General features: G+C 41.1%; 1 protein-coding gene across 3 annotated transcripts in view; it reads right to left on the bottom strand.

The window, feature by feature from the left end:
* GPC3 (glypican 3) overlaps positions 1 to 13,677 on the bottom strand; it is a 367,445-nt gene that overhangs the window by 161,682 nt on the left and 192,086 nt on the right. For all 3 annotated transcript variants that reach the window (XM_040999456.1, XM_040999457.1, XM_040999458.1), the window contains one exon: positions 8,611 to 9,305. In XM_040999456.1, the coding sequence (XP_040855390.1) occupies positions 8,611 to 9,305 (695 nt within the window). The remainder of the gene's footprint in view (positions 1 to 8,610; positions 9,306 to 13,677) is intronic.

Below are 13,677 nucleotides of genomic sequence, written 5' to 3'. Positions count from 1 at the left end.
AAGCAGGGTTTGCTAACTATCTCCTAGTAATCACTCATGTTCTTGGCTGACGATTGAAATGCATTTAAACTTGTGATGTTCTTGCAGCCATCCAGGGTGGGGAGTCACAAGCAGGAAGGTGATTCTGCATGGGCCTCTTGGGTTTTGTATGGCTTTCAATCAGAAGGACTGAGTACCTTTTGTTTTACACTATGTTGCTCAAGGATTTTTGGAGAGAGAACAGCCAGGGAAGATACAGTGTTTCCTTTCATAGAAAAGAGCAGGTGGCCTTACAATGTAGAATTCAAAATGTGTCCAAAGTTCTTCTCCTATACTGTGTGTGCAGGAGTCATCCAAGCCATTTTTATCTTAGCTTATGGGACTTGTGCGTACCGTGATGGTGGTACGGGAACAGTCTTACCTCTGACCTAGGAGTCTCCAGTATTTAACTAGCACCCGGAAATGAGGGCTGGCTAACTTATTTATTTTCAATTGTGGTTAACGACCTCAGATTTCTTTGCACTTTTTGAGGATATGTTTCTGCCCCATTAGTTCACTAACCACAGAAAAGAGAAAATTTCTAAAGACTATACAGGTAAGCAGCCGATAACCATACTACCACTTACTACCAAGGCAAGCAAGTCTGCATTTGTGAAGGGACCTTATATGACCCTTTACACACACACACACACACACACACACACACACACACACACACACACACAATTTCAAGGCGAAATATTTTAAAAAGCTTTCTTGTGTGACCATTTTTGTGGAAACATGCCCTGAAATTAACACTTAGTTCCCCCAAAGCAGTGTCAATCTTTCTTTTTTCAAGATTTATTTGAAAAGCAGATTTGCAGAAGAAGAGATTTAAATAGGGAGATGGAGAGAGAAAGGGAGAGGGCAGGAGGGAGGAGAGAAAGAGGTGGGAGGAGAGAAAAAGGTGGGAGGAGACAGAGATGGGAAAAGGGAGAATTAGAGAGGAGGAGGGGAGGAAGAGGGAGAGGAAGAATGAATAAGTATCTTCATTCTCTGGTTCACTCCACAAATGGCACCAATAGCCAGGAATGGACCAGGCTGAAGCCAGGAATCTCAAGTCCATCTGGGTCATGTTTGGGTGCCACCGGCCCAAGCGCTTGGGCCATCTTCCTCTGCTTTCCCCGGTGCATTAGCAGGGAGCCAGATCATTAGAACCAGTAGGACGTGAAATCAGGCATATGTGATGCCAGAGTCACAGGTGACAATGCAATACCATCCCCTCTTCTGTATTTTTAACGATCTAGCTCTCCTTATTTGAAAAGCAAATTTTACACATGGCCAGAGCTGAGTCATTTTGGATGCAGGGTCCCAAGGACATGGGCCATAATCTACTGCTTTTCCAGGCCACATGCAGGGAACTGGATGGGAAGTGGAGCAGCTGGGACTTGAATTAGTGCCCATATGGGATCCCAGTGCCACAGGGCAGAGGATTAGCTTGCTGTGCCATTGTGCTGGCCACACAACATATTTTTAGTGCCTTTCTCCCCATAAATTCATCAAAGTTATTTGTAAAGTGAAGTGGAAAAAAAGACAGTAGCCTTTAAAGGTTTTCATCATGCCAGAACTGCGTCTCATGTAAGTAATGTCACTCTCTCCGGTTCTAGATGTTGACTTGCTATACTCATTAGGCAGTGAGCCATTTCCTTGTTCCTATCACTTTCAGATCACTTGGCACTGGAAACAGCATGTATGAATTCAGACAAGGCACTTCTGTCTGAGACTGAAAAATGAAAGTCCAAGGTGACTGTACAAGGAGAAAGACACTGACATTCTGACACCTGAGAAATAACTTCAGTCTTCCAAAGTGGAGAGCAAGGCAGGGCTCATCTTGGAAATTCTGATGAGTTATAGTCACACCAAAAGCCAAATACAAGAATTTGATAGAGTGAATTATTATTGAGAATCACCAGAGACTCTTTCCCCAGAACTTCTTTGTACACCTAAATAGTGTCTCTGACGCTATCTTTAGTAATCCTAGCCCAGGAAAAGGATGTACCTGAATATCACAATCGAGAGTCCAGAACAGAGATCTGGATATCCTTTTAATGCCTACAATCAAAGGCAGATGCATTTTTTTTTAAAAAAAGATAAACATTGCGTTAGTCCAGTGAGCAGATACTCCACATTGCAACTAGAGGACAACCTATTCCTCACCGCTGGCGGTCCTAGCCAAAGTCAGCCACCTGTGTGATTGCATCTTCCATCACCTGCACAAACATCCCTTTCTCCACAGAACTACTCATTTAGTGCCTTCAACTGTTATGAAGAGGAAAAATTGTCACGGCTTTTAGTACTTAGCACGGGGAAAACTAGAGCAAAAGTCTCCAGGGAGGGAGAGTAAATTAAAAAACTGATGGTGCAGCTGGAAAAACAGTAGGGAGTAATACAGCATATTAAATAATACAATAAAAACCTATTTAGCTTGTGTTTGGGGAATGAAGACTGGTAAAGAGCAAAGGGAACTAGTTGAGAGAGGAGAGCAATGCAGTGTAATGGCTAAGAACATGCACTTTGTAGGCAGATAGAGCCAACTGCAGATGCTGACTCTGGTATCTCCTAGTCCAGTTATCTCTGAGAGTCATAACGGTCACGGTCTTCCTGCTCACTCCCTGCAACTCTCAATGTCCATCTTAGTGCTCTCACAATCAGACGCTCAATGAACATCTCATGAAATGAGTACTCTTCCACAGAATGCTAGGATGAATGCCACAGCAAAGAAAAACAAGGCCGAGTGGAAGCAGAAAATGTTGCAATTTTGCAAAAACATTCAGTGAAGCATGTAAAAAGACAAGGTAATCAAGCCGTGAGAGAGGAAGCACTCATGTGGAGCAATACTGAGATCAGTCACCGAAGTAAAGCACACAGGTGGAAAAGCCAGAGTGTAAACAGAGATGAGAGGATATGTGATCAATGATTAGGAGGTGGGATGTGGAAAGGGAGTAAACAAAACAATGCAAAACCTGCAACAACTTTCTGGGAGAGGGGTAAATGTCTACAATGCGAATTGCTACTCATTTAATAAATGTATGAATTGGGACCAGAGTTACTGTACTGCCACCTAAAATGCTGGCATCCCATATGGGTGCTTGATCTAATCCAGCTCCCTGCAGATGCATCTGGGAAAGCAACAGACTATGGTCCAAATGCTTGGGCCCCTGAGTCCATGTGGGAAATGTGGAAGACACTCCTGGCTCCTGGCTTTGACCTGGCCCAGCCCTAGCCATTTGGGGAGGATCTCAGCTGATGGAAGATGGATCAATCGATCTCTCTCTCTCCTTTGCTCCCTCTCTCTGTAGCTCTGCCTCTCAAAAATGATAAACAGATGCATGAATTACACAAGAAAGTGAAATGGCTACACACATAGTCTATATTACAGGCATATGGTGGCACTGATTAATATTTCAGAACAAGAAGTTATTTATTTTTAAAGATTATTTTGAAATCAGTTATACATACACATATATATATATATACACACATACAGATACAGAGAGAGAGAGAGAGAGAGAGAGAGATCTTCCATCTGCTATATTCACCTTATGGTCAAAATGGTCAGTGTTGGGCCAGGCTAAAGCCAGGAGCCCAGACCTTCATTCAGGTCTCCAGGTTGGGTGGCAGGGGCCAAAACACTTAGGTCATTTTCTTATGGAGTAGCCAGGACTAAAACTAGTACACATATGGGATGCTAATTTCACAAGTACTGGCTTTATCCATGACAATACAACACTGGGCCCCAAAAGTTATACTTTAAATAAAAAGTGGCACGCCACAGTTTGGATGTAAGAATGTAGAAAATGTAAGCATTGCAAAATGTACACATGTGCAGTTACTTCAAGGCATAAAATGTGAAACTGAATAATGCAGATAAACCTAATGATATTTTTGCATAAATACTATTATACACCTAAGCAATTCTCACTTATGTCTAAGATGTTTGCCCAACTTTGAAAATGTATATGAAGAGTAAAATGGATATATTTACAAACGTTCATTAATGTTTTTTAAAATGTTTTCTTTCCCCTTTCCCGTCCTACACACCTATTCACCTACACACACACACACATTTTCACACTATTCTTATGCACTTCTTTTAGATTGAAATGATATTAAGAGATACTGACACGTGAAAATAAATTTAAGAAATCCTTCTCTCTCTGGCTCTTGAAGCAGCATAGCATAATAGAATTCTGGAATGGCTTTAGCAAATATTTGCCATGCTCCTGAACATTTCATTTTATTTAATTCCCTTATATCATTCCCATTTTATAGTTCAAGAATTTGAGGTTAGGGCCTGTATTGTAGCACAACAAATTAACTCAAGGTTGCAATTCTGATATATCATATGAACAGTGGTTCACATCCTCACAGCTCCACTTCTGATTCAGCTCCCGGCTAATGCACCTGAGAAAGCAGTACAAGTCGGCCAAGGTACTTGAGCCCCTGTCACCCATATGGGAGACAAGAATGGAGTTCCACGCTCCTGGCTTTGGTCTGGCCCAGTCCCAATGCTTCTAGTTATCTGGAGAACTAAACAGCAAATAAAAGATTCTCATTTTTCCTCTCTCTTTTACCCTCTGTCTGTAACCTTGCCTTTTAGATAGATAGATAAAGGCTGGTATATAGCAGATAAAGCCACTGCCTGAGATACTAGCATGACATTTGGGTGCCAGTTCATGTCCTGACTGCTCCACTTCTGATTCCACTCTCTGCTAGCAGCCTGAGAAAAGAAGTGGAGAATGGAGCCAGGTGCAATGGTTCAATGGCTAAATCCTCACCTTGCAAGCGTCAGGATCTCATGTGGGCACTGGTTCTTGTCCTGGTTGCTCCACATCCCATCCAGCTCCCTGACTGTGGCCTGGGAAGGCAGTGGAGGATGGCCCAAAGCCTTGGGATCGTGCACTCATGTGATAGACCTGAAAGAAGCTCCTGGCTCCTGACTTCAGACTGGTTCTGCTCTGGTTGCTGTGGCCATTTGGGGAGCAAACCAAAAAATGGAAGATCTGTCTCTCCATTAAAACAAAAATCTTTTAAAAAAGGGAATAATTGGAGACCTAGATGAAGTGTCCAGCTCCATGCTGGCCTGACACTGGTCACTGCTGCCATCCGGGGTATAAACCAGTGGATACAAAGTCAATCTCTTTCTGTAAATGTTACAAATAAATGAACACATTTGTTTTTTAAAAGTCAAGGTCCTAGTTTTGAAATTTTATGCTTCCCACCTCTGGGGAAGTACCAGTAACAACACCCCAATTCACCTCCATGCCTTTACTTGGCTGCTTCCACTTTGGTAACCTGCAGCAGTGAGAATGACTCCAGGACAAAGTAAAGCACTAACAGGCCATATGTATGCAAACTTCAGAGTACAGATTCACTAATCAGATCAAAATGTCATTCAGAATCTCATGTGGACGGTAGTTACCCAAACAACTAGGCAGTGTCCCTGTGTAACGAAGATTTCATCGTGTATCTTGTAAGCTGCCAAAAAGGCTCTGCTAACACAGCTCAGATGCATATATTTATAAAACCAAATGGAAGCCCAAGCACAACTGCCTGACAGGGCTTTAATGTCTTACCCCAATAGGAAGGTGAGGGCGCTACAGCAAATCTCATTAAAGCTTTAGTTTTAAATTAGCCGTTGCTCCGGGACATTCTGTGGCTTTGTGAACAGTTTTTGAGTCTCCTGAGCCCTCACTTTCCCTCACTCCCATAAATGGCTCAGCTCCTTTCTTCTGCCCCACACATAACATGGGCAAGATCACACCTGGCCACTGATCCCTGCTCCCCACCATTTGGTACATATTATTTAGACTCAGTGATCATAAAACAGGAACAAGGCAGAGTCTACATATGGTTTAGCTCAGGCATTCCCTGCGGATGGCTGACTTTACGCTCTCATAACAGCAGCTGCGAGCTGGGAGCAATTGAGTCCTTAATGGCCAAAACAGAAAGGGACTACATCACTGAGCACCTCCTTACAGCCAAGGCCTTTCCTTCTGAATGATAATGACATGAAATGTACTCCCCTTGCACAAATGCCCCAAATGCACCAAGGCTGCACATGCACGAGCCTGCACATGAATACACACACATACACATATGCACACATGCATGTACCTACAAGGCAAGATCAGAAAAACTAAAGATTAATTTTATTTAGGTTCACTATGTCTCTGCAAAATCCAAATGCAAATTGTAGAGTGAAAGTCTAGAAAGGTCGAATGCAGGACAGACAGGTAGGGCAGAACGATGATTAGATCACAGCGGCAGACGACTCGGCTTTCCACTTTTGGATCTTCCATTAATTCTAACAGTTTGGGCAAAGCCTCCCTGAACTTCAATTTTTTTTAAATCAGTGGGATTGGGCTAGCTAATCTCTCAAGGCACTTCTGACATTCACATTATAGTGAAATGTTCGCCATAGTGAAATTTATTCAGTTGCACATCTGTCTGCCAACCAGACTGTGACACTTGCAAGAGTTAAACTATGTCTTGGGTAGTTGTGACTATCCAGCATTTAAGTGCCATAAGCAATGTTTACTAAATAAACCTTCTTGTCTAGCACCTGATCAGACCAGAGCTACCAATATGTTGCCAGGTTCCCAGCTGACACTGGGAGGAAAAAGCACCTGAGGATATAGTCTCTAAAAGACATGCATGAGACTTTCACACCCTGTCTTTACTATTGTCAGCTTAATTTTTCCTTTTCCTAGAGACACTTCCACACCTCTGGATCACTTGCTTTGTGTCTGACACATAGTGGACAATCAGACCTTTAGGTGAACGAACAGTGAATGTGCTTTTTGTCTTTCTAGTTCTGTGAGATTTATTTTGGCATAAAATCCTAGAACCTGACCTCAAATTAAAAAGCAGTCAAGGGAATAATTAGCCACCAAAGACGACCATTGTTACAGCAGACTTTACTGCTCATTTTACTATAAACTATTTTCTCAGTAAATGCATTTTCAACAGCTGAGATTGTAAACCAGGCAATTAGAGCCATTCCATAAGTAGCCATGCTAAAGCTTGCATCATTTTTGTCTTCCTTTGAGGTTTAACTCACCAAAGAAAGAAATTACCCCTATCATTTTGTCCTTGTTGAGTTTTCAGACAAGAATCGATGGCCTGATTTCCCTCTGTATTCTGGATAAGCAAAGGCTCAAAGTACACAAGAGCAGCAGTCTACAGAAGTTACGGACATGACTCAACCAAGCCAAGCAAGCCAGCATTTAACTTTTAGCTCCTATCACTTAACTGGCTTTCCCATTTTGGGCAAAGTAGGCCCCATCTTACAGCAACTGTGAAATACTGTTATGATAGCTGGCTAACAGAGCACCTGAGGTGTGGCAGGAACTCAATAATGCACCTGTTCCTACAAAGCTCACAGTACTCAAGAATCAGGCACTCCCTTAGGAGGATCTGAAGTGGGTGCCTCTTGAAGTTCTCTAAGAATGTATGACAAACACCAAGTGCTGCTGCCTCATGCACAGATTTGTCCTTCCCCAATCATAAATCCCATGAGGCTTACAGTGATTGAATCAAGTCTACAAACAAAACAGGGAGCATGGATATTTTCCCTTGATTATGCTCTAGTATAGGTTTTGCTTAATGGGTTCTAGCCATGTCTCCTGTGTTTCAAAGCATTACTCAAAATGATAATGTGTTATACATGGTAAAGATCATAAGTGAATTCAGAAACAGAAAATGAACAGTATCCAAATTCCAAACTTAGTACCTAAATCACAATTTCTGAATTCTTAGACTTTCACTAACTATGGCTGGATCCCTTTGGGCAAGCTATAATTTCACGAAGCTTCAATTTCCTCATTTATAAAATGGAGATAATAGTTTCTATCTCATAGGGTTGTTATAAGGATTATGATAACAGACACTACTACCATTATAATAATGCTAATAACAGGTAACATTTACTGAAGACTTACCATGTACCAGACTATCACGTTCTCCCCAAGAAGGGAACACTGTATAAAGTTAGTTTACTTATGTCAAAGTAAGAGTGACAGAAAGGGAAAAATCAAAAGCTATCTTTCATCCACTGGCTCATTCCCTCAAATGCTCACAAAATCAAGGAACAGGCCAGCCTGAAGCCTAGAGCTTGGAACACCATCCAGGTCTTCCACATGGGTGGCAGGAATTCAAATAAATTGGCCAGCATCTGTTGCCTCCTAACAGCGTTAGCAGGAAGCTAGATTAGGAGCAGAGGATCTGGGATTTAAACCAGCACTCCAATACAAAACATAGGCATCCCAAGTGTGAGCTTAACTCACTGAGCCACAATGCCCAAACCCAAGAAAAATATTTTTCTCTATTTGATGAATCAGAAAGCTAAAGATCGGAAGGATAAAATGACTCCTTCACGTTTTGCAGCAGGAATGAAAGAGGTAGAGTTTGAAGTCAAAGCCAGGTTTTTGGAGTTTATAGCCTGTATTCTAATGCTCTGCTGAGCTGTTGAGTCCTTCATGCCTACTCCTTATTTTTACTCTCATTTTTCTATATCAACACCTGCTGCTGGCGAGTCTGTGCCAACCTAACCAGGCCTAATTCCTCTGAGAATAGCAGATTGGTACTCACGGTGGTGGTCAGTTTTCCTCCATTTTTCTGCACATACTGGATGGAATCATGGATTGTCGAAAAGAGACCAAGCAGTACATTCTCCATGTCATAGATTCTGTACATGCCATTCACAAGCTCTTCAAGAGACAGGATGTATTCTCTCCAATACTTGTCAATCTCCACCACACCTGCCATACAGCCTTGCATGACCACATTGCAATAGCCACCACAAGGCTTAACCATCATCAGTCCCTGGCAGTAAGAGCAGTACCACATCCTGGTGAGCATTCGGCCACAGTCCTTGCTGAACTTGAGGTGATCAGTAGTGTTGATGACTTCGATGCCGAGATTCAGGGCCTGAAGGAAGATCCTAGTGACTTGCAGTGACTTGGAAACCTGGGTCATGATCAGCTTAGGGAAGTTGCCAAATACTTTCAGGTCACGTCTTGCTCCTCGGAGGCACTCGTTGATGTCGAAGGCTGACTCGGGCAGACCAGGGTTCATTAGCTGGGTATAGATGACGGGAAACAGGCTGTCAAACAACTCATTGACCATGTCATCCACATTGATGTCAGAACCGAGGATGTAGAGAGATACGTCTGTGAAGAATTCACCCACAAACTCATAAGCTTGTGGGGTCAGGCTTGGGTAGTTATTCTTGAACATGGCGTTGGTGTAGTTCTTGGCATGGCGAACAACAATTTCAAAGGCCTCTGTAAGAAGAGATAAAGAGAAATGGCCACAAATTAAAGCATGTAAATCCAAGGTGTAATTGAATTCGAGATTTTTCCAATACTGTGGTGATTAAGGTCCCATTTGCCTTAAATAATTGACCCTCATTTAATTCTGGCATCGTGTCTACTCCTGCAGCTGCTTGTTCCTGTAAATCAATTTTCGTTTTTAAACATGAGGCCCAGACCATGAGGTACACATAAATCCTTACACACATAAATTATATTTCAAATGACAAAAGCCTAGATTCAGTTAACATTTCAGACTTGCATGAAAATATTGATTAAAAATTGGCAAAATGAGGAGTTGTTTTTCTCTCATTGATTTATTCAGTTAAAAAGAAATTGCATTTCAGGACATTTCATTTTTAGACAGAGATAAATATTTGACAACAAACTGCATGCTCTGTAAACTCGCGTAACAATTTAAGCCTGTTCAGTCCCAGAGAAGCAAGTCCTTAGCCAAGAATAAAAGCTATCATGAATTTAATTCTGTTAGTAGATTTTGTCTAGAAAAGTTTAAAGGGAGCTATATGACAGGTTGCCAAATAGGGAAATGGAATCTATCCACTGAATGGGTATCTGGATGGGGAAAAAAAAAATCTACGCACATATCTGCACATTTGATATTGAAAGTAACACCTCTGCTATTTGCAAGCTGAACATCTGGAAGGGTAACTGCTAAGCTTCATGGGTAAGTTTGCTTCCACATGGCTCAGAAGGTTTATCTCCTCCACAGAGATCACAAATCCATGATTACATCTGCTGCCCCAATACTTTGGCAGAAGGCCCAATTCATGCCACCGGTTTGAGAAAGTGGTAATATCACCATCTTAACAAACAGTCCAGACACAAATAACCCCAAACAACCAGAGAAGGAAATTCAACCACAATAGACTTCTCAATAAACAAAACAACTAGAACAAAAACAAAAATAATCCACTTTCCCAAGATATATAAAATTAACTTTATATTTTCTTTCATTTCCCTTAAACTTGCAAAATTCCATGACAGTTATGCTCCAGGAGATGACCGTAGGGACACCTTCTAAAAATCACAGCCCAAGAACTTAAGGCCAACACAATGTTGAGGTTAATCATAAAATTAGAGATTATCTCCACATCCACAGTAGCTTAATGCTATATCAACAGGTCCAAGGTATAGTAAAAGTCAATTACAACTGAGGAGGCTGCAAGACATAGACGCTATTTTAGAAGAAGTCCTCAAGAAAACTAAAAAAGGTAAGTATAATTCTGGAAACAGAATATAATGGAAGAAAGAGTTGAAAATTTTTTGGTTAAGGATTTTACAAAAATCAGGAAGTTCAGAGAACCTGCAGGTGGAATACTAAAATATGTCCTTTAAGACCTATCCTATTCAGACTGGAGAAAACCAAAGACAGAATCTTCAAAGAAGCTAGAAGGAAAGCACTGGAATACATTTCTAGAAGCTTTATTTATAATCACCAAAACGGAAACCAATCAAAATATCCTTCCATAGTATCAACAAGCTGGCAGCTCTCTACAGGAACCCTATTCAGAAATATGCAGAAATGAGTTCTCAACCCACCAACAGTCATAGAGAGGGACCTAGTTGAAATCCCCATTTCTAACCAAAAAGAAACTTGTCTGAAAGATTACACAGTGTACAATTCACCTATATGATCGTATGGACCCTAAAACGTTCAATGTTTGAGAGGGGAGGGGGAATTTAGAGAAGTAGGTGCAGGAGTATATTTTTGGAGTGATGAAGAAACAATTCTGTATAAGATGCCAACAGGACACGAGATGTTACACATTTGTCAATTGCACAGAATTATGGAACACAGAGTAAACATTAATGCATGCTATGGCCTATTATTAATAACACATCAATATTGGCTCATTAAATATAACAAATGCATCATATTATTGCTAAATGTTAATAGTAGAGGAAACTGTGGAAGGAGAAAGGGAGCATATAAGACTCTGCACTATCTCATGGGTTTTCTTTAAATCTAAAACTGTGCTAAATAAATAAAAAGTCTACTAGATTTTCACACACATAGAGAGAGAGAAATTGCACCTTGGAAATCAGCCCTTGCTGGAAATGGTAATTAGAATCACTGAAAAGCGTTAAGTCACTCCTTGTATTTTACCTCAATTTACTTTGACATTTTTTCGTGAGTAGGTGGTTTTAGCATAAAAATAGATGCCATATGGCACCAATGTAAACTTAATTGCAAAAAACTACTGGAGAAAGTTAATGGACCAAAACACCCAAACAGGTAACACATTTTAATATTAGTTCTGAATGCCAAATGATTTTTTAAAAATCAGTCAAACAAAAACCACAACTTTAGATTACATGAAAATCTTCACATTTAAAAAAACAGTTCGTAAAGAAAATACTAAAAACGTTGCTTCAGTGCCTGTTGATTTTCTGGGCATTTTATGTCACACATTAATTTTTATTAGAATTGATCAAGCATAGAAATAAGTTGCCATTAATGATAACCATTTATTTGGGCAGGTCCATGAACAGCCTATAAAATGAATGTAGTCTTGCATTTCAAGTTTCACACACTAGGCTTCTAAATATAAGGAAAAAATGATTAGAAATGAGCAAATGAATGAAATCTATTTTTCATGGGCTGCTACATATATCATTAGTTGACAGATTGATTGATTTTCCCCAAAGGCTGTTGCAAGGAGAGGACATTTGTAATTATTCACTCAAAGGTCCTTAGAAAGAAGTGGTTATCCCTGACTTCTAGAAAATGTATTATTGGTTTGCAACAGTTGACCACTCTTTTGTCACATGATCCCTATTAGTTCTTATCATTTACCCACCATTAGATTCTCTGAATGAATAGTTAACTTTAACCCCTGGACACTGAGATTCATGTATCTCATCATTTTCCCCTCTTTACATTTACTAGTAGAAAGCTTAGAGTCAAATATATGATCTTCCTCCATCAAGCACAATAAGCTTCATGCCATGCATCTTGCCTCACAACCTTCTTCTGGCTGCATCTCACCTTCCTACCTGACTGTCAAGGTATGTGGCTTGCATGTATTTTTTTTTTAAAGATTTTATTTTTATTATTTTTTCATTGGAAAGGCGGATATACAGAGAGGAGAGACAGAGAGGAAGATCTTCCGTCCAATGATTCACTCCCCAAGTGAGCGCAACGGGCTGATACTATGCCGATCCGAAGCCAGGAGCCTCTTCCAGGTCTCCCACGCGGGTGCAGGGTCCCAAAGCTTTGGGCCGTCCTCGACTTCTTTCCCAGGCCACAGGCAGGGAGCTGGAAGGGAAGTGGGGCTGCCGGGATTAGAACCGGCGCCCATATGGGATCCCGGGCGTGCAAGGCGAGGACCTTTAACCACTTGCGCCACCGCGCCGGGCCCAGCACGTATTTTTGCAGAGCACTTCAAATTGCTTTGGGGCAAGGTGGCATGTAATAAATGCATAGGCAAAGCAATGAAGAAAAAAACAAAGTCTACCACGAAAAGCCAAAGTGTCACTACAACAATGTATTCTTGAGTTTGAGAAGTGACTGTTACAATGCTGTACTCAGAAATGGCCAGGCCTGGTCAAGAACTTGTTAGCAGCCCAACATGGTCTACCTTAGAAGTTGTTAGGGTCCTTGGCTGAACAATGCAAATTCTGATGCTTTCACAATCTACATTTTTACTCTTTTACCACATCTTACAAATCTGGGACAAATGTGTTTGTGGTAAGTGTAAAGTTAGGTCGCCCTTAATGAGGCTGGCTTTATCAAGATTCAGAATGACTGTTTTCACACTGGATTTAGAAACAAGATATCCTTGAGAAGCCAAAAATGTAGCTTACACAGAACAGTATAGGAGAACTCGAAAGTAAAAAACAATCTGTCTTGCCGAACCCACTAAGGGTTAACATCCACTTTACTGTAGACACATCAAGGATAAAATCTATATGGCCAGCATTTTTCATACTCTCAACTTCAATCAAACCAGGCAATTCTTGGCTGCCTGGAAAATACATTTTTAAAGTGGATTTTTTTTTCATTTTTATTTTATTTGAATAGCAGGGAGACATCACCTGTTGGTTCACCCCCTAATTGCTTGCAGCAGCTAGGGTTGGATCTGGCCAAAGCTAGGAGCCCTAAAGTCCATTATGGATCCTTCACTTGGGCGGCAGGGATCCAAACACTCCAGCCATCACCACTGCTTCCCAGGGTGCACAACAGAGGGAAGCTGGAGCAGAGGTGAAGCAGCCAGGACTGACTAGGCACTCTGGCGTCCCAAGTAGTAGTTCAAGCATTTCATCAAATTCCCACTCTATTTGAAAAATTTTCTTGCTTTAACAAGATCCACAAAGCTAAGAA

Source organism: Ochotona curzoniae, unplaced genomic scaffold, assembly GCF_017591425.1.
Source record: "Ochotona curzoniae isolate NIBS_2020 unplaced genomic scaffold, NIBS_Ocur_1.0 scaffold_1852, whole genome shotgun sequence".
NCBI lineage: Eukaryota > Metazoa > Chordata > Mammalia > Lagomorpha > Ochotonidae > Ochotona > Ochotona curzoniae.
Note: the sequence above shows the minus strand (reverse complement) of the source record. Positions and strands in the feature narration are given on the sequence as shown.